We start from the raw sequence: 23732 nt of genomic DNA on the forward strand, positions 1-23732 counted from the left end.
TTTAAATGCCAAACTCATTGGCCTCTGCTGGTTAGCATATCTTCTAGTTGCTGTCCAAAGAAAATAACATGCCTTAGCAACATATGAGCAATAAGTTAAATGGGCAAAAATAAATGAATAATGGTAAATAGATCTTTGGATTATTTTTATTATATGGTTACTTTATTCTACTACATTATATATCCAATAAATTAAGTAATAATGTATATTACATATTATATTATTATCTTAAAATTATTATTATCTATGCCTTTGTTTATCAATTGAGCTTGGTCATGTTCCAGGTGGTATGGCTGTAGAGAATGCCTTTGCTTATCTCCTGAGTTTAGCAGTCTGGTGCTATCAACCAAGTCAAACTAATTAACTGAGTTTTGCTTGTTTTCTATCAGTCCTTGCTTGTATTTGAAATATGGTGACTATTGATAAATATAAGTCTTAGATGAACTGCTATTAATTAATTTTCCTTTTCACGCCGTGCTGCCCTGCCTGTTTATTATGTTCCCCCACCATTTATACAGACCTAGGTATTATGGGGTTTTTTATTGCTTGATGAATAGAAACAGCATGACCTTTGGAATCAGAAAGATATGGGTTTGAATGCTGATTCTGTCATTTACTGTGACATTTGGTAAGTTATCACTACCTGGACTGTTTTCATGACTACAAACAGGGCAAATAGTACCTTATTGTAGTATCTTAGTGATGTAGTAAAGATGAAATAATGTATATAAATACTTAACACAAGCCCTGGCAATCAGAAGGTGCTTAATAATTATTCATTCCTTCCCCTACCTGTCAAGCCACTTTCTTTACCTGTCTGGCAGCAAATAGCTTGCCCTGGTATTTATTAATCACAGTGTAACCACCTGGCACTTGGCGATCTTCATACCAGGCAACAGGTATCAAGAAATCACGAGGATTGGCCAAGCCATTGGCTCCTAGAATATAATGATCCAAAAGTCTTTTAGACACTTCTGAAATCACACAGGAAATATGCCACTGTTGCACAAAGAGAAAGGGCTTTCTTCCACGTCAAAAGCCACTCCACAATTTGCTATCCTTGTTGAAAGACTCATTGGAATCCCAGTCTGGTACCTTTTAAGGAGGACTCAATAAATTTGATCAGAAAAAAGAAATCCTGAAAATATCATCACCAGCATTACCTCCTAAAGTTGTAGAGTGAATATGGTTTATAAACATTTTCCATGCATTACCTCATCACTATAGGGGACGGGAGGAGAAGAGAGGAAGAGAGTAGAAAAGAGGAAAAGGGAAGATATGATAGAATACTAGACCTTTTTTCCTAATAAAACTCTGACAACTCTGGAACTCAACGACAGTCCTTGAGAAGGAGAAGGTTACACACTGTAGCCTCAGGCATGCCTCTACTCCTTAGACAGGACTCAGAATCAATCCACGTCTGCAACACTGCTCTGCAGTCTGACAAATCTGTCTGCCACTGAGGGAGACCTGCCTGCTCATCTTTGTTTTGTGAGTGCTCCCTCCAGCGAAAGAAAATAAATCAGAAGACCAGAAATGAAAAATCTAAGTGCAAAAACATAGTTTAACTCTGAGAGGAGAGACCTAGGGAGTGTTTTATCATTTCTAGTTCCTGGGGTTAAAAAAAATAGGCCCCCAGCTGGTTAGTAAATTATATATATTTTCCAGAGGGTACATGTGGCATGGCACCTGGAGGCTCTGCTGGCTGTGGAGCAGCAGGAAACCAGACCAAAGTGGGAAGAGCGGATGGAGACAGACGGCCCACCACAGCTCCAGCTGCCTCTCGGCTGCCTCCCACTGTCCTCTGACTATCTGGCTCCCCCAGGGGAGTGACCAGAAGGCACATGCTGGCCTGTCCCTGTTTTGCTCTAAAAAAATCTGTTGACAAGGAAAGGGAAGAGCTGGGAGGTGTGGCCACCACCGTCAGCAAACACGCCAAAGATGAAACCAAGGGCCAATTTCCCCAACCACTCCTGTCACTCAAGAGATGGTTTGAGAACATCTCCTCCTACCACCTTCACTTCTCAGATCCTGCTCTCTTTGCCTCCAGCTTGCCAGAAGAATTGGGGGTGGGGGACCTTGGTTCACTTTGGAAAATTTTAATTTGCCTCATGGAGGCTGTGGTTTCTAGCTCCTTTACAGCACTGAGTGAGGCACACTTTTTGAGTCTTAAGTATATAGATTTTGTAGAAGATGCTCAGTAGGAATGTGACATCCATAGACTGTCTTTCTTTCAGTCCATTTCCCCTTTCCACAGCCACATAGCCCCTGCCATTATTATGGTTTTCCCCACTTTATTGTCTACACACAAGCCACTGACAAGAAAATGATCTCTCTTCTATCCGCAAAATCCATTCCCACTTGTACACTTTTCTTAAACTGCTCTCTTTCCTCTTTATTTCTCCTCAACTTTCCATCAAGGATTAGTCATATCTTATGATTGCTATGAAGCTGTTCCTGGAAACTTGACTCACAGAAACCCAGACTTTATATACTCTAGGGTTTACACTGTATAACCTGAAATCTATTACAGATTGTCTTGCTCTCCAATGGTCTGTATACTATTCTAGAGAAAGATTTATTGTGGGTTGGGCTGGATTGTTCTCTGTTATGCATGTATGTGATGGGAAGAGGCTTGTGCCATCCTTGATGTGGTTCTGGTCATTACCCTCAGCACAACATGGGAACTGGGACAAGCTGATGGACTGGTGCACTGAGCAGCTAATTAATGAAGCTATCATCTCATCAAATGGGTCAACTATACCACTCGGAGCCCCTGAACTTAGAGACCTGAAATAAGAAGTCTGTGATTGCTCAGGGGACTCTAATATGTTCTGAAATTCCCAACTACACTTGGTCTGGAGAAGAAGTTGTCTAGAGAAGAAAGTTGTAGTTTGAGTGAGATAAGGAGGAGAGATGGATGTTTAACTTTCATGCAATTATTTGTGTTCTATATTTCAAGTCAGGCTTAGAAGCCTGCATTGAAGATTTACCAATCGGTCCCAGGTCAGGCAACTCGAAGTGGACTCCATAAACCTCCAGGATGTAGCCTCTAGTCTCCTCAAAGACATCGATGCTGAACCGCATTCCTCTCTGGAACAGGAAGTAGACACCGATGTGCTCTCACCAATCATACCTATAGTTATAAAGAAGCTGCCCGAGAGCTACAGCCAACCTCACACGCACAAGTAATTCTATAGTCTGCTGAGCTATGCTGGAGAGGTGACCAGCTGAAAGATGAGTTAAAAAAAGTTAACCTCCAATCACATATGTGACCCAAACCAATTCTAGCCTACACTCTCACTGGGTTCAGAGATAACAGTGCCCTTATTTCACCAACATTTAAAGAAATCCATCTTCACTGCCTTCTGTCCCCTCCAGAGTATCATCCAGAGTGTGCATAAATATTTAGGAAAGTGAACTGACAATGCTCTTTGCTTTGTGATTGTGTGCTATTTTAAAACAAAGTAGGCACAGAAGCCTGCTTAATTCTTCTACACAGGGAGCCTTCTGTATAACTCAAACTCCCTCCCCATTGCCCAGACATGACAGAGAAATTCCAGAGTTAGAAATAGCAGCAGCTGCAACATCTGATTGCTCCCAAATTAGGGAGAAGCTAGGGGGAGAGGGGGACACATCACCAACCTGAATGACGCAGATCTCACTGGGCTGAACAAGCATCTTGCCAAACTCGGTGTAAATGAGAAGTTTCCCTTTCTGGGGAACTAACATAAAAGACAAGGCAGCAGTGAATAACTCTTTTCATGTAAGAACCACTTCATGAAGAGTGAAAGGCTTAAGGGTGGCATTTGCTTTTTCATTCCAAATGAAAAGTGCTTCATTGAGTTTTATGGGGGGAAATGTCAGAAGTGACAACTTAAGTTGGCTATTTCTAGAAGAGCATGAATGAAAAAATGGACTCTGCTTTTTTCTTATTTTTGGTTGCCAGATAAGGAGCTTGTCTTTGCACAGTTCTGTGGCTTGACCAGAAAGGGCAGCAGAAATAGGATGGAAACAGACCCATCTCCGATAGTTCCAGCAGGAAGCTGGCATTTGCATGTCTAAGGTTGACATCAAAATGTTCATTCCAAAATATCAGTACTAAGATCATCAAAATGAATCAGAAAAAAAAAAAAAAAGAATCAGGAGACCAGAGAAATCCCTACTAGACTTTCCATCTTGACGGTTTCATGAAAATTTGTATTTATATTGAAGATATCAATGACAGATGATCTTTATTTGGGTAAGTTTGAAGGCAAATAGAGTTATCTCAATAAGTTAATCACATGTTGATTTTACCCTGTATTTCTTTTAAATTGCCCAGAGCTTGCAGATCAGAAAGTCTCATAAGAAATGAGTAAAGACAGGGAGACCAGGAAATAGGGTAGGGGCTTGAAGGTACAAGGAATCTTTTCTAGACCACCAATTCCTCAGTTGTAGACTACATTAAATAAGACAGATTGAAAGGAAAGTAATATGTATACAATTAAAAAGCAGCTTATAACTAGGGACCAATTACCAATGAAAGGGTCTGAAGTCTTTAAAACTCACCAATCAAGAGGTCTCCATCCGAATTGTAAAAACATCTGAAACATATAGAATAATTCCTATGATTTTCTATTTTAACAATGTCCAGACAAATTAATTCACTGCACAAATTATTGCTCAGTAGATAGGCTGTGCCAGGCTTAGTGTAGGCATAAAATGATGAGCAAAATGACCTCATCTCTGCCTTCATGGAGCCTTAGAGTCTAGTAGAAAGTCAGACTGCAATCCAACAATTACGGAACCATCTCATAAACTGTAATGGCACCATGAAAGTCAAGTTCAGGGAACTGAAGAAATAAAGAACCTGATCCAGTCTGAGGCAGCAGCCAAGGTTTTCCTGAAGAGGGGATGTTTGACTTGGGATCTAAAGAAATCATCTAGGCAAGGACTTGGGGATGGGAGTGATATAGGAGAACATTCCAGGCAGAAGGCTGCTCTGAGGCAGGAGAGTGGATGGAAGGTAAAAGGAAGTGAATGAAGGCTAATGTATTTAATAGCTCAAGTAGAGAGAGAGAGAGACGAGGTGCCTTATATCACATTAAACATCTCTAGTGTCTTGTCATAGGGCCATGATCTTGGCCCTGACTCATGGCTCAGAGAAGTTAAATTACTTGTCCAAGTTTGCTCAGCCAGGAAGAATGGACTGGGCTTTGAACACAGTGGTATGGTTCCAGAGGTAGTGAGCAAAACTGTTATGATACTCTGCTTCCCAAAGAAACAGGAAAAATACGTTTTATACATAAGTTTTTCTGATTGAAAAAAAATATCTAACATGTAAGTTCTCCTATTCAGGATCTTTAAGCTTACACAGTTATTAGTCTGTCAGTTTGACCTGCCACCAACAGGTAGTCCTAATGGCTGCTCAGGTAGTACCACTTAGGACTCAAGAACAGCCCTGGGGAACCTTAGAAAAGGTAAGGATCTTCTGACTCAAACCTGGTTAAAGTCTAGATGCTTCCTGGACTACTCCAGCTTTCAGTGCCCCATTATTCCTTCTCTGCTTGCATTGTTACGTGACATTCTTGCTTCCCAGGTGGTGCTAGTGGTACAGAACCCACCACACCACACCCCCACCCCCTGCCAGTGAAAGAAACATAAGACACAGTTTCGATCCCTGGGTTGGGAAGATCCCCTGGAGGAGGAAATGGCAATCAACTCCAGTATTCTTGCCTGGAAGAATCCCGTGGACAGAGGAGCCTGGCAGGCGACAGTCCATGGAGTTGCAAAGAGTCAGACACGACTAAAGCAACTTAGCATACATGCACAGGACATTCTTATTTCTGTCACAGGAGTCAGTCAAGATAGAAATGCTCACTTATTGTCATTATTTTTAAATGTATATTAAGATTGCTCTGGGGTTAAAAGAAAAAAGCAATAACAAAAACAACCACCCAGCCTTCACCCTCTGGGCAGCAGCTCTTAGGGAAGGGGGCTGACCTGCTGTAGGTCTGAGCCACTTACCTATTCCCCATGGAGGTGTTACAGAGGAAAATGTGCACAGCAAGCCCATTGTTTGATCTGATGTCTCCAGCTCCACACAAGGTGTGCAGGCCCTGGGAGAGACCCGCACAAGAGGGAAAGGTGAATGCAGCCAGCCCTCCCCTAGGTCCCAGAGAATCAGAGGCAAGTTCTACTAGGGTCTTCCCTTTGGGACCAGGCCTGGAATTGATTGACTTATGTTTTATAGATGGCGGCCCACCCTCATTGCTAGGCATGGCCCTAGATCTGGATTGTCTTAATGGCTCCATCAGAATTGACCTTAGAGAACATCAATTCATTCATTCAGTCTGTTCAGTCGCTCAGTCGTGTCCGACTCTTTGCAACCCCATGAATCACAGCACGCCAGGCCTCCCTGTCCATCACCAACCCCCAGAGTTCACTCAAACTCATGTCCATCGAGTCGGTGATGCCATCCAGCCATCTCATTCTCTGTCGTCCCCGTCTCCTCCCGCCCCCAATCCTTCCCAGCATCAGAGTCTTTTCCAGTGAGTCAGCTTGTCGCATGAGGTGGCCAAAGTATTGGAGTTTCAGCTTTAGCATCAGTCCTTCCAATGAACACCCAGGATTAATCTCCTTTAGAATGGACTGGTTGGATCTCCTTGCAGTCCAAGGGACTCTCAAGAGTCTTCTCCAGCACCACAGTTCAAAAGCATCAATTCTTCGGCAATCAGCTTTCTTCACAGTCCAACTCTCACATCCATACATGACCACGGGAAAAACCATAGCCTTGACTAGACAGACCTTTGTTGGCAAAGTAATGTCTCTGCTTTTTAATATGCTATCTAGGTGGGTCATAACTTTCCTTCCAAGGAGCAAGTGTCTTTTAATTTCATGGCTGCAATCAGCATCTGCAGTGATTTTGGACATTACTTGACGTTTAATCAGTGTAGTGCTTAAGATCACCCGGAAGTAGAGTTTCCTTTGGAGGTAAAATCAGGCATCTAGGAATCTTGGGGAGGAAGGTTGTGGCATTAGGGCCCAATGAATGATCCTCAGATAACACATCACTATGTGGGCAGCTAGCTGTCTGCTTACAAATAGGGTCAGCCCTAATCTTTCCAGAAGAGGGTAGAGGAAAGTATTCTGACCAATTGTAATCCTCTCTGCTACTAACTCACAGTCCTAAAGACCTTAACACATGGGCCTTTCTGAAAGGAGGGAGCTCTGCTCTCCAGATATCCGTAATTCACCGAGGGTGAGGGTTTTCTTTTGGTATTTTAACTCATTTTGCAAGTTTGGGGCCTATTTAGATGAGTCTTGCACAGGGCTTGGAGCATTTAATATGGATAAAGAATTTAATAGGTTACAAACAGTTTGGCTTAAGGCTGCATACCTGGACTCTTCCCTAAGTAAGCCATGGACTGAGGTTGGTCTGCAGAACCCTCCCCCGCCTTCTTTGAGCCCCACCTCCTTATAGCTCCTGGCCTTTCCCCTACATATGCTTTCTCTGAGCACAGATATTCCAATACTCCCAGCATCTGTCACCACCAAGCAGAACTTCTAATCATCATTGTGCTATCTGAAGCTGCCACCCTGAGTCGATGCTATTCTAATCTAGGGATCCATTTTGGAGAGTTCATGACCTTGGATGAGAAAAAAAAAATGATATATGTATTTCTCTAACCTCTGACTGAAATTTATCATTTCCTTGAATTAATGTGAATGAATGTAAGCAACAAACCCTAGTGGTTTTAGAAGTGCCTGTAACAGTATAGTTGTTTCAGATATCTCAAAATGTCATTTATGTTCATACATTTAATAACCATAGTTATTAGATCTTTTCATAGATTTTGTGATTTAGTGCATTAAAAAGGCAGCATATATATTACTCTGCTGCTGCTGCTAAGTCGCTTCAGTCGTGTCCAACTCTATGCGACCCCATAGACGGCAGCCTACCAGGCTCCGCCATCCCTGGGATTCTCCAGGCGAGAACACCGGAGTGGGTTGCCATTTCCTTCTCCAATGAATGAAAGTGAAAAGTGAAAGTGAAGTCGCTCAGCCGTGTCCGACTAGTAGCGACCCCATGGACTGCAGCCCATCAGGCTCCTCCGTCCATGGGATTTTCCAGGCAAGAGTACTGGAGTGGCTTGCCATTGCCTTCTCTGTATATATTACTCTAAAGCAAGCCAAATTTGTTATTTGAATATTTTTATCATTGTATTTCAATATAATTGGCTACTTTGTAATTTTATGTAATTTATTTTATGCATTTAAAAACACAGGCTTCCAGACTATCAAAGGAGTCCCTGAAACAAAAAGGCTTAGAACCCCTGTTCTAGCTAAAAACAAAGAAACCTGAAGTCGGTAAATGCTCAATTTCCACTGGCTGTTTGGAGATGTTGTAAATAGCTCACAAGTGCCCTTTGGTGTCAGGGGCCATATGGTGCTGATAAGTAAGACATCCCTTGGCCAGCCTGGAAGGCAGAAGCAGGTGGTGCTCTGTCTGCTGCCTGCCTCCAAGGCTGCTTCTGCTTGGCATCCAGCCTGAAAGTGGCTGTATCTCCCACCAAGGGAGAGAAGAGAGTGAGGGGCAGGCGTGGATAGTATTGACTTACGTTCACGAAGTCCACTTTCTTCTGAGAGGCTTTTGGAATCTCAAATGGTTTCCATCGCAGCTGGGGGAAAAAACCACACACATACAGGAAAGTTATTTCCAAAGGGGAAACCACAGACTTTCTAAATAAATCGCATAAAAAGGACAGCTGCTCCCTCTGTGAGGCTCTGACGACTTGTGATTTTGCTATTTTCAATTTAATAATTATCCATCATTTCCTTAAAGGGGCTCAGTTGGGTCCTGTGTGGGTATGCAGGGTGGGTGGATGTGTGTGAGAGAGAATGTATGTGTGTGTGTGACAATGTTTAACCTACATGTATACATACTGTCTTCATTCCTTAGCATGTTAAATTACAAAAATATATAAAAAAATCATTGCTTCCTATTTCAGAAGCTATTTCTTTTAACATTTTGCTCAGGCACATCAGTGAGTTTTGACTGATGCTGCTCTTTGTGCTATTTATAATCAGCTCCCTTTCCTGGCGTGGCAGCCTCACTATGTGGGCTCCTGACACTGCAGGGGAAGGTTCTAGTTCTTACTTCCAGCCCTTGGAGTTTTGAATTATTTCTTTGAGAGAAAGAAAAAATTGAGATTGCCTTTAGTAAGTGCAATACCAGGTTCAGTTTCTTCACCAAAACCTGTGCTTGTCCCCAGGCTGCCTGACCGTTCAGTTTAAATCACAACAACCTTTAATTTAATAATGAAAAGATCTAAGCAAGTGGGAAATAAAATCAGCAGGTCTGAGCTCTACTAGAAGTATTAGCCCAGCACTTATTAATCAACTTGGTAGCAGGCCTGACCCAGGCAGGTTGGCAGCTGATAGACCCAGCAGCCTCAGGACATCTCAGGGAGGAACCTGCACCCCAAGGGCCAGCTCCACTGGCTGTAGTGCCTGGTCAAGGCAAGCAAGGCTGGGCCTCCAGGAGGTCATGGGGTTCAGCTCATTCTGTAGTCCAGAGAGGCAGCCAGGTGGGAGAAGAAGCAATGAGTGGAAAAGGTGGCTCTGGGATGATCCTGCCTCTCTGATGCACACAGTCAGACAGCAGCCTTTATTTCTTAAAGGCAAAGCAGGATTGCTACATTCTGCTGCTGCTGCTGCTAAGTCGCTTCAGTCGTGTCCGACTCTGTGTGACCCCATAGACGGCTTCCTACCTGGCTCCCCATCCCTGGGATTCTCCAGGCAAGAACACTGGAGCTACCTTAAAAGAATGTAAGACGTTGATTTGAAAAACATTGACATCATGCTTCAGAAAGAACGAAAAGGCTTAATTCTCCTGAAGATGATACTTCATTGAGGAGTTGTGGGACCTGAGAGCGAGAATCTAGGAAAGGGTTTCTCCTCTCAGGCACTATTGGCATTTTGTGTCAGATAATTCTTTGTTTTGGGGGCTGTCCTGTGCACTGTAGGATGTCTACCAGCATCCCTGACCTCTGCTCACTGGATGCCGATAGCATTCCCCCAGTTGTAACAGCCCCAAATGTCTCCAGACATCATCAGATGTCTGGGGGACAAAATTTCCCTGGTTGAGCACCATGGACATAGGAGGATACTTGCCTGACATCAGCCAGGGCCAAAGCTAAGCGCCGTTGGCTTATTTTTATTTTTATTGGAGGCTAATTATTTTACAATATTATATTGGTTGGTTTTGTCATACATTGACATGAATCCGCCCCGGGTGTACATGAGTTCCCCCTCCCGAACCCCCCTCCCACCTCCCTCCTCCCCTATCCTCCCTCTGGGTCATCCCTGCATACCAGCCCCGAGCATCCTGTAACATGCATCGACCCTGAACTGGTGATTCGTTTCACATATGATAATATACATGTTTCAATGCCATTTTCCCAAACCATCCCACCCTCACCCTCTCCCACAGAGTCCCAAAGACTGTTCTATACATCTGTGTCTCTTTTGCTGTCTCATATACAGGGTTATCATTTCCATCTTTCTAAATTCCATATATATGCGTTAGTATATTGTATTGGTGTTTTTCTTTCTGGCTTACTTCACTCTGTATAATACACTCTAGTTTCATCCACCTCATTAGAACTGGTTCAAATGCATTCTTTTTAATGGCTGAGTAATTCTCCATTGTGTATATGTACCAAAGCTTTCTTATCCATTCGTCTGCAGATGGACATCTAGCTTGTTTCCATGTCCTGGCTATTATAAACAGTACTGCAATGAACATTGGAGTACATGTGTCTCTTTCAATTCTGGTTTCCTCGGTGTGTATGCCCAGGAGTGCGATTGCTGGATCATATGGCAGTTCTATTTCCAGTTTTTTGAGGAATCTCCACACTGTTCTCCATAGTGGCTGTACTAGTTTGCATTCCCACCAACAGTGTGAGAGGGTTCCCTTCTCTCCACACCCTCTCCAGCATTTATTGCATGTAGACTTTTGGATAGCAGCCATTCTGACTGGTGTGAAATGGTATCTCATTGTGGTTTTGATTTGCATTTCTCTGATTATGAGGGATGTTGAGCATTTTTTCATGTGTTTGTTAGCCACCTTTATGTCTTCTTTGGAGAAATGTCTGTTTAGTTCTTTGGCCCATTTTTTGATTGGGTCATTTATTTTTCTGGAATTGAGCTGCAGGAGCTGCTTGTGTATTTTGGAGATTAATCCTTTATCAGTTGCTTCATTTGCTATTATTTTCTCCCATTCTGAAGGCTGTCTTTTCACCTTGCTTATAGTTTCCTTTGCTGTGCAGAAGCTTTTGATTTTAATTAGGTCCCATTTGTTTATTTTTGCTTTTATTTCCAATATTCTGGGAGGTGGGTCTTGGAGGATCCTGCTGTGATTTATGTCGGAGAGTGTTTTGCCTATGTTCTCCTCTAAGAGTTTCATAGTTTCTGGTCTTACATTTAGCTCTCTAATCCATTTTGAGTTTATTTTGGTGCATGGTGTTAGGAAGTGTTCTAGTTTCATTCTTTTACAAGTGGCTGACCAGTTTTCCCAGCACCATTTGTTAAAGAGACTGTCTTTTCTCCATTTTATATTCTTGCCTCCTTTGTCAAAGATAGGGTGTCCATAGGTGCATGGATTTATCTCTGGGCTTTCTATTTTGTTCCATTGATCTAAATTTCTGTCTTTATGCCAGTACCATACTGTCTTGATGACTGTGGCTTTGTAGTAGAGCCTGAAGTCCGGCAGGTTAATTCCCCCAGTTCCATTTTTCTTCCTCAAGATTGCTTTGGCTATTCGAGGTTTTTTGTATTTCCATACAAATTGTGAGATTATTTGTTCTAGTTTTGTGAAAAATATTGTTGGTAGCTTGATAGGGATTGCTTTGAATGCATAAATTACTTTGGGTAGTATACTCATTTTTACAGTATTTATTCTTCCAATCCACGAACACGGTATATTTCTCCATCTATTAGTGTCCTCTTTGATTATTTTTACCAGTGTTTTATAGTTTTTTATGTACAAGTCTTTTCTTTCCTTAGGTAGATATATTCCTAAGTATTTAATTCTTTTCGTTGCAAGAGTGAATGGAATAGTTTCCTTAATTTCTCTTTCTATTTTCTCATTATTAGTGTATAGGAACGCAAGGGATTTCTGTGTGTTGATTTTATATCCTGCAACTTTACTGTATTCATTGATTAGCTCTAGTAGTTTTCTGGTAGAGTCATTTGGGTTTTCTGTGTAGAGGATCATGTCATCAGTGAGCACTGAAAGTTTTACTTCTTCTTTTCCAATTTGGATTCCTTTTATGTATTTTTTCTGCTCTGATTGCTGTGGCCCAAACTTCCAGAACTATGTTGAATAGTAGTGGTGAGAGTGGGCACCCTTGTCTTGTTCCTGACTTTAGGGGAAATGCTTTCAGTTTTTCACCATTGAGGATAATGTTTGCTGTGGGTTTGTCATATATAGCTTTTATTATGTTGAGATATGTCCCTTCTATTCCCACTTTCTGGAGGGTTTTTATCATAAATGGATGTTGAATTTTGTCGAAGGCTTTCTCTGCATCTATTGAGATAATCATATGGTTTTTATTTTTCAGTTTGTTCATGTGGTGTATTACGTTGATTGATATTTAGATATTGAAGAATCCTTGCATTCCTGGGATAAAGCCCACTTGGTCATGATGTATGATCTTCTTAATGTGTTGTTGGATTCTGATTGCTAGAATTTTGTTCAGGATTTTTGCATCTATGTTCATCAGTGATATTGGCCTGTAGTTTTCTTATTTTGTGGGATCTTTACCAGGTTTTGGGATTAGGGTGATGGTGGCCTCATAGAATGAGTTTGGAGTTTCCCTTCCTCAGCAACTTTCTGGAAGAGTTTGAGTAGAATAGGTGTTAGCTGTTCTCTAAATTTTTGGTAGAATTCAGCTGTGAAGCCATCTGGACCTGGGCTTTTGTTTGCTGGAAGATTTCTGATTACAGCCTTTAGTTCTGTGCTTGTGATGGGTCTATTCAGATTTTCTATTTCTTCCTGGTTCAGTTTTGGCAAGGTGTACTTTTCTAGGAATTTGTCCATTTCTTCCAGGTTATTCATTTTATTGCCATATAATTGCTGGTAGTATTCTCTAATAATCCTTTGTATTTCTGTGTTGTCGGTTGTGATCTCTCCATTTTCATTTCTAATTTTATTGATTTGGTTCTTCTCCCTTTGTTTCTTGATGAGTCTGGCTAGTGGTTTGTCAATTTTATTTACCTTCTCAAAGAACCAGCTTTTGGCTTTGTTGATTTTTGCTATGGTCTCTTTTGTTTCTTTTGCATTTATCTCTGCCCTAATTTTTACGATTTCTTTCCTTCTACTAACCCTGGGGTTCTTCATTTCTTCCTTTTCTAGTTTCTTTAGATGTAGAGTTAGGTTATTTAGTTGACTTTTTTCTTGTTTCTTGAGGTGTGCCTGTATTGCTATGAACTTCCCCCTTAGCCCTGCTTTTATAGTGTCCCAGAGGTTTTGGGTTGTTGTGTTTTCATTTTCATTCATTTCTATGCATATTTTGATTTCTCTTTTGATTTCGTCTATGATTTGTTCATTATTCAGCAGTGTGTTGTTCAGCCTCCATATGTTGGCATTTTTAATAGTTTTTCTCCTATAATTGAGATCTAATCTTACTGCATTGTGGTCAGAAAAGATGCTTGGAATGATTTCAGTTTTTTTGAATTTACCAAGGCTAGATTTATGGCCCAGGATGTGATCTATCCTGGAAAAGGTTCTGTGTGCACTTGAGAAAAAGGTGAAATTCATTGTTTTGGGGTGAAATGTCCTATAGAGATCTATAAGGTCTAACTGGTCTATTGTATCATTTAAAGTTTGTGTTTCCTTGTTAATTTTCTGTTTAGTTGATCTATCCATAGATGTAAGTGGGGTATTAAAATCTCCCACTATTATTGCATTGTTGTTAATTTCCCCTTTCATACTTGTTAGTAATTGTCTTACATATTGCGGTGCTCCTATGTTTGGTGCATAAATATTTATAATTGTTATATCTTCTTCTTGGATTGATCCTTTGATCATTATGTAGTTTCCTTCTTTGTCTCTTTTCACAGCCTTTGTTTTAAAGTCTATTTTATCTGATATGAATATTGCTACTCCTGCTTTCTTTTGGTCTCTGTTTGCATGGAATATCTTTTTCCAGCCCTTTACTTTCAGTCTGTATGTGTCCCTCGTTTTGAGGTGGGTCTCTTGTAGACAACATATATGGGGGTCTTGTTTTTGTATCCATTCAGCCAGCCTTTGTCTTTTGGTTGGGGCATTCAACCCATTTACGTTTAAGGTAATTATTGATAAGTATGATCCCGTAGGCATTTTCTTTATTGCTTTGGGTTTCAGTTTTTACACCCTTTCTGTGTTTCCTGTCTAGAGAAGGTCCTTTAGCATTTGTTGGAGAGCTGGTTTGGTGATGCTGAATTCTCTCAGCTTTTGCTTGTCTGTAAAGCTTTTGATTTCTCCTTCATATTTGAATGAGATCCTTTCTGGGTACAGTAATCTGGGCTGTAGGTTATTTTCTTTCATCACTTTAAGTATGTCTTACCATTCCCTCCTGGACTGAAGAGTTTCTGTTGAAAGATCAGCTGTTATCCTTATGGAAATCCCCTTGTGTGTTATTTGCTGCTTTTCCCTTGCTGCTTTTAATATTTGTGTTTGATTTTGTTAATTTGATTAATATGTGTCTTGGAGTATTTCGCCTTGGGTTTATCCTGTTGGGGATTCTCTGGGTTTCTTGGACTTGGGTGATTATGTCTTTCCCCATTTTAGGGAAGTTTTCAACTATTATCTCCTTAAGTGTTCTCTCATGGTCTTTCTTTTTGTCTTCTTCTTCTGGGACTCCTATGATTCGAATGTTGGAGCGTTTAACATTGTACCAGAAGTCTCTAATATTGTCCTCATTTCTTTTAATTCGTTTTTCTTTTTTCCTCTCTGTTTCATTTATTTGTACAATTCTATCTTCTAGCTCGCTTATCCTGTCTTCTGCCTCTGTTATTCTACTGTTTGTTCCCTCCAGCGTGTTTCTGATCTCATCTATTGCATTATTCATTGTATATTGACTCTTTTTTATTTCCTCTAAGTCCTTATTAAACCTTTCTTCCATCTTCTCAATCCTTTTCTCCAGGTTATTTAAATCCATTTTGCTTTCAAGATTTTGAATCATTCTCACCATCAAAATTTGAAATTCTTTATCAGGTAGATTCCCTATATCTTCCTCTTTTGTTTGTGTTGGTGGGCATTTATCTTGTTCCTTTACTTGCTGGGTATTTCTCTGCCTCTTTGTCTTGCTTATATTCCTTTGCTTGGGGTGGCCTTTCCCTCTTCTGGCAGTTTGTGGAGTTCTCTTTATTATGTAGTTTCCTCACTGTGTGTGGGGTTGGACGGGTGACTTGTCAAGGTTCCCTGGTTAGGGAAGCTTGTGTCGGTCTTCTGGTAGGTGGAGCTGGATTTCTTCTCTCTGGAGTGCAATGAAGTGTCCAGTAATGAGTTATGAGATGTCAGTGGGTTTGGAGTGACTTTGGGCAGCCTGTATATTGAAGCTCAGGGCTATTTTCCTGTGTTGCTGGAGAATTTGCATGGTATATCTTGCTCTGGAACTTGTTGACCCTTGGGTAGTGCTTGGTTTTAGTGTAGGTATGGAGGCGTTTGATGAGCTCCTATCGATTAATGTTCCCTGGAGTCAGGAGTTCTCTGGTGTTCTCAGGATTTGGGCTTAAGCCTCTTGCCTCTGGTTTTGGGTCTTATTCTTCGAGTAGTCTCTAGACTTCTCTGTCATTTCCAAGGTGGTTCCCTCTGTTTTAGCTTCTGTTTGCTGGTCTCTTCAGTGTCTAATTTCCGCCCTGATATTAGGGGGCGGGTGGACACTTTTTAAGGCTCAGTTGTTCAGTCCTGTTCTGGGAAGGGAGGAACACTGCAGACAAATATCTCTGGCATCTGTGGGGAGTGCTCGCAGAGTCTCGGCCACACTGGGTTTGCCCCCGCTCACAGCGCGTGTGTTGTCCCAGTCTACACTGCACAGGCTCTAGGTTGCTCTGCCAGGAACTGTCCGAGGCTGGTGCTGGGTTGTATGCACTTCCCAGGTCTGAGCGGCTCAAGTTCAGTTTCTCGGGTACTCCACAGGCGCAGACTTGGTTGGACCTGCGTTTTGTGCCTTCCCCAGTCCAAGCAGCTCAGGGGACCAGGTATTTGGTGAGCGCGGTCGCTGCGACTTATTGCCTCCCCAGTCCCTGCCACTCAGTTTTCTGGGTGTACAACCGGCGCACTTTCTCAGGTGGATATCGACCGGCCTGAGCCCAAGAAGTCTTGATTAGCAACAAGCCTGCCTGCAGTTTGTATCGGATGCCTTTCTGGGGCTTTGGTTGCCCCCTCCGGCTCTGACTGACCTCCTTGGGGGGGTGGGGGATGGGCCGACTGCAGCTGGCTTGCTCTGCTCAGCCCTTTGTTCTGTGAGCGGGGCTAGCGGAATCTTAGAGCTTTCCGCCTTTTCATGGGGAAGCTATCCCAGTCTGCTTTGCTATCCCCAGTTAGTTCTCTCAGATTGTTCTCATGGCAGTCAAGCCCAGTCCTCTCTCTAAGCAGTTCAGCCGGCTCCTCCCTGCCCAGCCCCCGCTTGCTAATGGCATATGCAGGCGTCTGCGCTGCTTCTCCGCTGGGAGTTACCGTTTGGCGGGTAATCTGTGGGTTTTAATTATTTCTTTCTTTTTCCTCCCGGTTATGTGGCCCTCTGAGGTTCCAAGGTTCGCCACAGACTCGTCAGTGAGTTTCCTGGTGTTTGGAAACTTCTCTCTTTTTAAAGCCTCCCTTCCTGGGACGGAGCTCCATCCTTAGCTCTTTTGTCTCTCTTTTTATCTTTTATGTTTTTCCCTACCTCCTTTCGAAGACAATGGGCTGCTTTTCTGGGTGCCTGATGTCCTCTGCCAGCATTCAGAAGTTGTTTTGTGGACTTTACTCCACGTTCAAATGTTCTTTTGATGAATTTGTGGGGGAGAGAGTGGTCTCGCCATCCTATTCCTCCGCCATCTTGTTCCTGCTCCTGGAAACTCTCAGACCCCTGGACACATCTCTGCGGCTGGCTTATTGAGGGAGGTTTTGGTCTACCACAAACCGTTATGTGCTGCATGGAGTTTGTAACCCAGGAAGACTGTCTGGAAGATCATACAATCTAGAATCCTGACTCTAAGAAAAGTCATCATTCTAGATTTCCCAATGGAAAGGATTTACTATACTCGGCATATCACAAACAATAATAAAGACCCCAAGGCGGTTCTGATAAACCCAAAACCCAGAAGAAGATGCCAACTTTGGGTCTTCTTCAGGGAAGAGTTTTGGTGCAATATCATGTTGAATGTGGGGAGGCAAATTTGAGGATAGGATACACAGGAAGAGGCCCTGGAGTAGAGAGTGGAAACATCTCCTGCTAAACGCAGATGTTCAGACTAACTGCATGCTGTGGAGCAGAAACTCTCTGATCCAAGGCCAGCCCAAGGGCATTGTGCACTGGGCTGACCCAGGAGACACAGATTCTGTTGCTCCCTCTGTTCCTATTTATTCTGTGACTTCTGGAAAGTCTAATAAGTCATTCTTATTAACTAATTTAAGTCTATAAATTTTTAAGTTTATTTTATTCATACTATATATTATTGCTAAAGAACTGCCCCCTCCATGGAATGCAATTATTAACATTTCAAAGACAATGAAATCCACTGAAGCATCTAATACAATATCTTGACTATCACGGATATTAATATATTTATACTGAATAATAGAATGAATGAGCAAATATAAGACACTGAGAACATTGCTAATATCTCAAAGAACAAGACTAAAGCAAATTTGTGAGACTTTTGGAAGTCCAATAACATTCAGGTAATAGCTAGTAAATTGAAAATTGTTTTAAAAGCCCTAAGATTGTTTCTAAAATATAAGTCAATTCTTCATACATGTGAAACCCCACAATTTTTCTATATCCTTTGTAATTTTCTGTTCTGTTGTTCTATCAACTCTTGAGAGAGGTGTTGATGTTTCCCACTATAATTGTGGATTTAATCTATTTTTCCTTTTACTGCTATCAATACTTTACGTATTTTGCAACTGTGTTCTGCAAATTCTACTGGAAAATAAAGTTTTGCTTAGTTTAAGTGAGGTGGTCAAAAATAACTTGAAAAGCATCTTCAACAGAGACTAAAGTTAGAAGTAAAAATTCTTTCAACTTATCAAAGGAGAGAGAGAATCTGTGGTAACAGTTAATGATCAGGATTTGAAGTCTGTGCTCAGGGATGTAAATGAAACTAGAGAATTGGACTCAGAATTTCTAAAGTCAGAAGATTGGGAGGTTTACTGGATGATCTGAGTATCACCTCCCACAGTTGGTTTCTTTGCTTCACTGAGAGTCCCTCCAAAGTTGTGCTGGACTCAACTAAATTGTATGAGTTGGATACTCTCAACAACATTGGTGGATTAGAGGTAAACGTATTGTTGGAAGTTGGTAATATCTATCCAAGAATTTGGAAGTAACTAGTATATGCAGTTGTGATCACAATGTACAAACAATTGTTAGCAACAGCTATGGCTAGGTGAGGCTCAGGGTAATTCAATGCAGAGAGTTTCAGCCCAGACTAGGAAAGATGGGGGAGGGAGATAAAATAAAACAGTGGCTCATTAAATTTTTAGGAAAACCTAGAATTTGAGGGAAATGGCAGCATCATTTATGTGGTGAGAAATCAGGCTTTGGGTGACTCATTGGAGTTCTTAGAGGTAATAAGTAAGAGCGTGGGTAAACAGGATTCAAATCACTCAAGTCACTTTAGACTTCTTTTTTTAAATTAACTGTTTAGACTTTTAAAAGTCTTTTATGAGAAGACAAAAAAGATGAGCTAGCATCGTATTTAGATGACATTTTTTCATGGACAGAAACCTGGATACTTGACCTTGCCCTTGAATGTAAAGCCAAGGGCTTTATATCCCTTACTCAAAACCCAGCATAGAGCAAGGAACATAGTAGTCACTCAACAAATAGTTGTCGGATGACATTTAATTCGCACAACAACCTTCTAGGGCTCCCATAATTATTATCTCTTTTATAGTGACAAAACTAATGGCTTAGAGCAGTTAAATTTTCTTTACTAAAAACTGATGCTAACAATCTCTCAGCCTCCTTTAGTAATCTAAACCCTGAGCCCTTTAATCTCAGCCTGTCTTAATCTGCTTCCAAAACCATTCATGATCTCCATGGCCCCTGAACCCAGGTTTTGTTTCCTTTTAATGGCCTTGTACTTGGTCTTCTAATTTGGGCCCTTATCTACTGCTCCTCCAGGGCTGAGTTGCCTTGGCCTAGTGGGGGAGCCTGCTGGGCTTCCGTCCATGGGGTCACACAGAGTCGGACACGACTGAAGTGACTTAGCAGCAGCAGTCTAACTCCTGGGACCCAAATCCTGCTAAGGTCCTTCAAGGTCAGCATTCCTGTTCAATCCCTGTATATTCACTTATTCAAATGATTTATTGTCCCTCTCCACATGCCAGGTTTTATGCTAGGTACCAGAGGTGAACATGACAGTCTCTGCCCTTGGGCAAAGAGAAGACCCTGCAATATGGGCATATTATGATAGAAAAACAAGGAAATGGGTAACTGGAAATGACTTTGGAAGAGAAATATAAACAGGATTTTTCCTCAGGAATAATTCCTGGTGCAGGGCATATTTAACATTCTTACACATGAACAATAAAAGACACACACAATAGAATAATCTGGTTTGCAGATAGCTCCAACATCTTTTCCAAGGAATTATGTGCAAGCTGATGGAGATGTACTGTAAAAAGAGCCAGCATGCTGTCTAAAAGTGTTGAACAGGGCAATGTGCACTGCGGTGTTGGCAATCATCAGTGAATGCATTTAGAGAAATGCAATCTAGTCTATTTATAGGAGGATGGTATTGGAGCTATCAGGGAACTTCTTCAACAAATACTGTGATTCTACTGTCTGGAAGAAGGCATATGCTGGGTACTGTAGGTTGTAAGAAAATGAGGGAGACATAGCTCCTACCCTCAAATACTCTGAGAAAAATATTGGAAGAGTTCAGTGAAGAAAGTAGTATTTAAGATGAAAGTGAAAGTCACTCAGTCGTGTCCAACTCTTTGCAACCCCATTGACTATACCGTTCATGGAATTGTCCAGACCAGAATACTGGAGTGGGTAGCCTTTCCCTTCTCCAGAGGATCTTCCCAACCCAGGGATTGAACCCAGGTCTCCTGCATTGTGGGCAGGTGCTTTACCAGCTGCACCAAAACGGAGTTTTAAATTATGGGTGAGATTTGGATGGGTGGACACTTGTGAGGGAAGTAGAGAACATTCTAGGTAGATGAAAGTGCATAAAGCACCCAGGCAGGAAAATTTAGACTATTGTCCTAGGATGGTGACGGTTCCAGGTTGGCTGATGGGTAGAGGACATGGAAGAGTGAAGTGTTTGAAAGGTACAGTAGTGAACCACCTGTCTTGGGAGCCTGCATTTGATTGGCTGGGCAGTGAGAGAGAGGTAATAGCAGGATTTAAAGATTTCTGAGTAATAATTTAGTAAGCTGAGTCTGGCAGTAAGATGTAGGAAAGGGTGGGAAGACACATGGATCAGTTAGGAGGCCCTTATGACAGTCACATAAGAGGGAGTGAAGTCCAAATCAGGTGGTGTTAAGGAAAAAAAGGAGAGTATAGATACCAAAGACATCTTGGGAGCAAATTCTATGGCAATGTTTCTTAAAGTGTGGTCTAGAGCCAATCTCAATGGAAATCATCTGGAGAGAATCCTCTGTATTATCCCAGACCTACTGAATTAGAATCTCTGGGGCGGGGGAGTCTGGGGAATCTACGTCTTCAACAAGTCACCGTGGTAACTTTTATGTAGACGGGAATCATCATCTTATAGACATGGCACATAATTCAATTTAAAAGGAGAAAGAAATTTTCATGATGACTCCAAGGACTGGCTGGGCAGTGGGTGGTGGTGGGGTAATAGCATGTTGAGTGTGAAAGAGTGGTTGTGTCATTAACAGATCTAGAATGCCTGAGAGAAAGGAAAGTCTGGCTGGGACTATGATGTCTTCAGTATGGATCCTGTGGAGGTGGGACATACTCATGGCAATGTCCCATATGGGGTTTGGAGTTGGGGGAGAGATTTGTAAAACATATTGTAGAGAGGTAATAGTTAATGTCATGGGAATGAATGATGTTTGTTAGATTTTAAAAAGTAAAATATGGGAGATGTGGAAGAGAGTGAGAGGAAGATGAAGTAGATCATAGAGTGTAGATGAGGCTCCACAGTGAAGGCAGAATGGCTTCCAAATGTGACTGTTGGGACGGACTTCCTGAAATACGGCCTACAAGTTACACCAAGTTTTGGGCTGGAATTATGTTGGGTGAAGTTAGATTTCTGCCTGCAGAGATGTATATTTGTGGGGCATTTGGGGGATAGGTGGGAAATGAAGTGGCTAGAAAAACCCTCTGATGCTCAAGGAATTCCTCTTCTTAGTTCACCAAAGCTGGGTATTTCTTATCAACAGCAAGTAACCATTTGCCTCTAAGGCAAAGAGAGTCCAATAAAGTGGGAATCACTAACTGATAATTGGAAAGAAAATGGAAGAAGCAGAGGGTGAATTGAGTTGAACTGTCTTATCCTCAAAATTCCTACGTGTGAGTCCAAACCCCTACTACCTTAGAAAATAACCACATTTGGAGATAGGGTCTTTACGGAAGTGACTAAGTTAAAATGAGGTTGTTGGGGTGGCCCCTGACCAACCTACTGTGTCCTCATAAGAAGAGGAAGTTCAAACACAGAGACGTTCAGAAGGAAGACGACGTGAAGACAGAGGGAGAAGGTAGCCAACTACAAGCCAACCGAGAGGCCTCAGAAGAAACCCAGCCGCTGACACCTTGATCTCAGACATCTTGCCTCCAGGGCTGTGAGAAAACTAGTCTTTACTGGTTAAGCCACCCAGTCTGTGGTGCTTTGTACAGGCAGCCCTAGCAAATGAATGAAGAGGGAAGGGCTGACGTGGGCGATAAGAGAAGAAAAGAAGATAAGAAAGACAAGAAGGAAGAGGAAAGGCGCAGCAGGAGAGTAAGTACTTCTCTCTCTCCCGAGAGGGTGATGGAGACAAGGCAGAGACAAGAAAGTGTTTCAGGACGTTGGAGATGGCCTGTTTTGCAGGTTTACATGATGTCATGGGACACAGGAAAGGACAGAGATCCAGGAAGGAAAGAGGCAAGTGAACTCTTCCAGGTGTGGGGATACTGAGGAGAAAAGGGTTGTGTTTAGCTATGGATGATTTATAATAATAAAAATGGAAACAATCTAAATACCTGAAAATGAAGGAATTATCTCATAAACATGTACTGGGTAATCATGCCACATGAAAAACTATCTACACTCCAAGAGTTTGAAAAGACATGGGACAAAGCATAAAATATGATGTTTCCGTTATAAAAACAGAATGTAAAATTGTATTAGAGCATGACTGTGTGTGCATGCTAAGTCACTAAGTCCTGTCCTGACTATGTGACCCTATGGACTGTAGCCCGCCAGGCTCCTCTGTCTGTGGGATTCTCCAGGCAAGAATACTGGAGTGGGTTGCTATGCTCTCCTTCAGGGGATCTTCCCAACCCAGAGATTGAACCTGCATCCCTTGCATTGCAGGCAGATTCTTTACCACTGAGCCACCAGGGAAGCCCTTCTGTGCTATACAGTATGACCTGATTATTTATGTATTTTATATATAGTAATTTGTATCTGTTAATTTCAAATTCCTAACTTATTCCCCATCCCACTTGTTTTCTAAGTCTGTGAGTCTGTTTTTTGGCCGTGATGCATGTTTTCCAGGATCTTAGATCCTTAATCAGGGATCAAACCTGAACCTTGGCAGTGAAAGCATGGAGTCCTAACCACTGGACCACCAGAGAATTCCTTGTTTCTATTTTGTAAATAAGTTCATTTGTATGTAGTTTAGATTACCACATTTCAGTGGTATAATAATCTCTACTAGGTGAAGTTAGAGAAAGACAGCATCATATACTTTTTAAAAAACATCATTAATTTAAGAGTATTCATAGCCTCTTTTCTGTCCCTTACCTGCTCCGTACAGAAAACTCTGCTTTGCTCATTCCCACTCCCTCAATCCTTGAACTTCAGTCTCACCATGTAAATCAATGTTTTGTGCGTGTGTGCGTGCATGTGCTGTGAAAAGTGGATGAGAACCTACTCTCTGATATTTTCTAGTGGCACAAGGTAGGGGGAGGCAGAGGCAAGCCAGGTACTTGTGGTCCAGGCCTGAGTTGCTTGGGAAAGATAAGAGCTCGGGAAAGTTGTGTGAGAGGGTTGGAGTCCAGGGAAAATTGGGAAACAGGATTTTAAAAAGTGTTGCTGTGGGTCATATACTGGATGCTCTTTAGTGTTTTCAGGAGAAGCAAATGAAGATTAGGATTATTTTTGATTACTTTTGGTCTCTGGCTGCATGAGACCCCAGATCCTATTTAATTACATACATGTGCAAAGAAGACGACTGGAAAGAAAGAAACCAAAACATTGGATGTAGTTAACTCTGCATTGGTGTGATTATTAAGCACTGACACTTTTATGTAAGTTTTGAATAGAACATGACTTAATAGTAAGGGGTGATTATTGTTGTTTAAAGAAAGTACACA

At 41.8% G+C, this 23732-nt stretch overlaps 1 protein-coding gene across 2 annotated transcripts in view; it reads right to left on the reverse strand.

Moving 5' to 3' along the window:
• HGD (homogentisate 1,2-dioxygenase) overlaps positions 1-23732 on the reverse strand; it is a 61729-nt gene that overhangs the window by 11917 nt on the left and 26080 nt on the right. For both annotated transcript variants that reach the window (XM_055435623.2, XM_088837368.1), the window contains exons 5-10: positions 8604-8663; positions 6010-6101; positions 4552-4586; positions 3646-3725; positions 2994-3093; positions 814-938 (exon numbers count right to left, since the gene is read on the reverse strand). In XM_055435623.2, the coding sequence (XP_055291598.2) occupies positions 814-938; positions 2994-3093; positions 3646-3725; positions 4552-4586; positions 6010-6101; positions 8604-8663 (492 nt within the window). The remainder of the gene's footprint in view (positions 1-813; positions 939-2993; positions 3094-3645; positions 3726-4551; positions 4587-6009; positions 6102-8603; positions 8664-23732) is intronic.

This window comes from Moschus berezovskii, chromosome 1 (assembly GCF_049115385.1).
Source record: "Moschus berezovskii isolate FMDL1 chromosome 1, NW_MosBer_1.0, whole genome shotgun sequence".
Taxonomy (NCBI): domain Eukaryota; kingdom Metazoa; phylum Chordata; class Mammalia; order Artiodactyla; family Moschidae; genus Moschus; species Moschus berezovskii.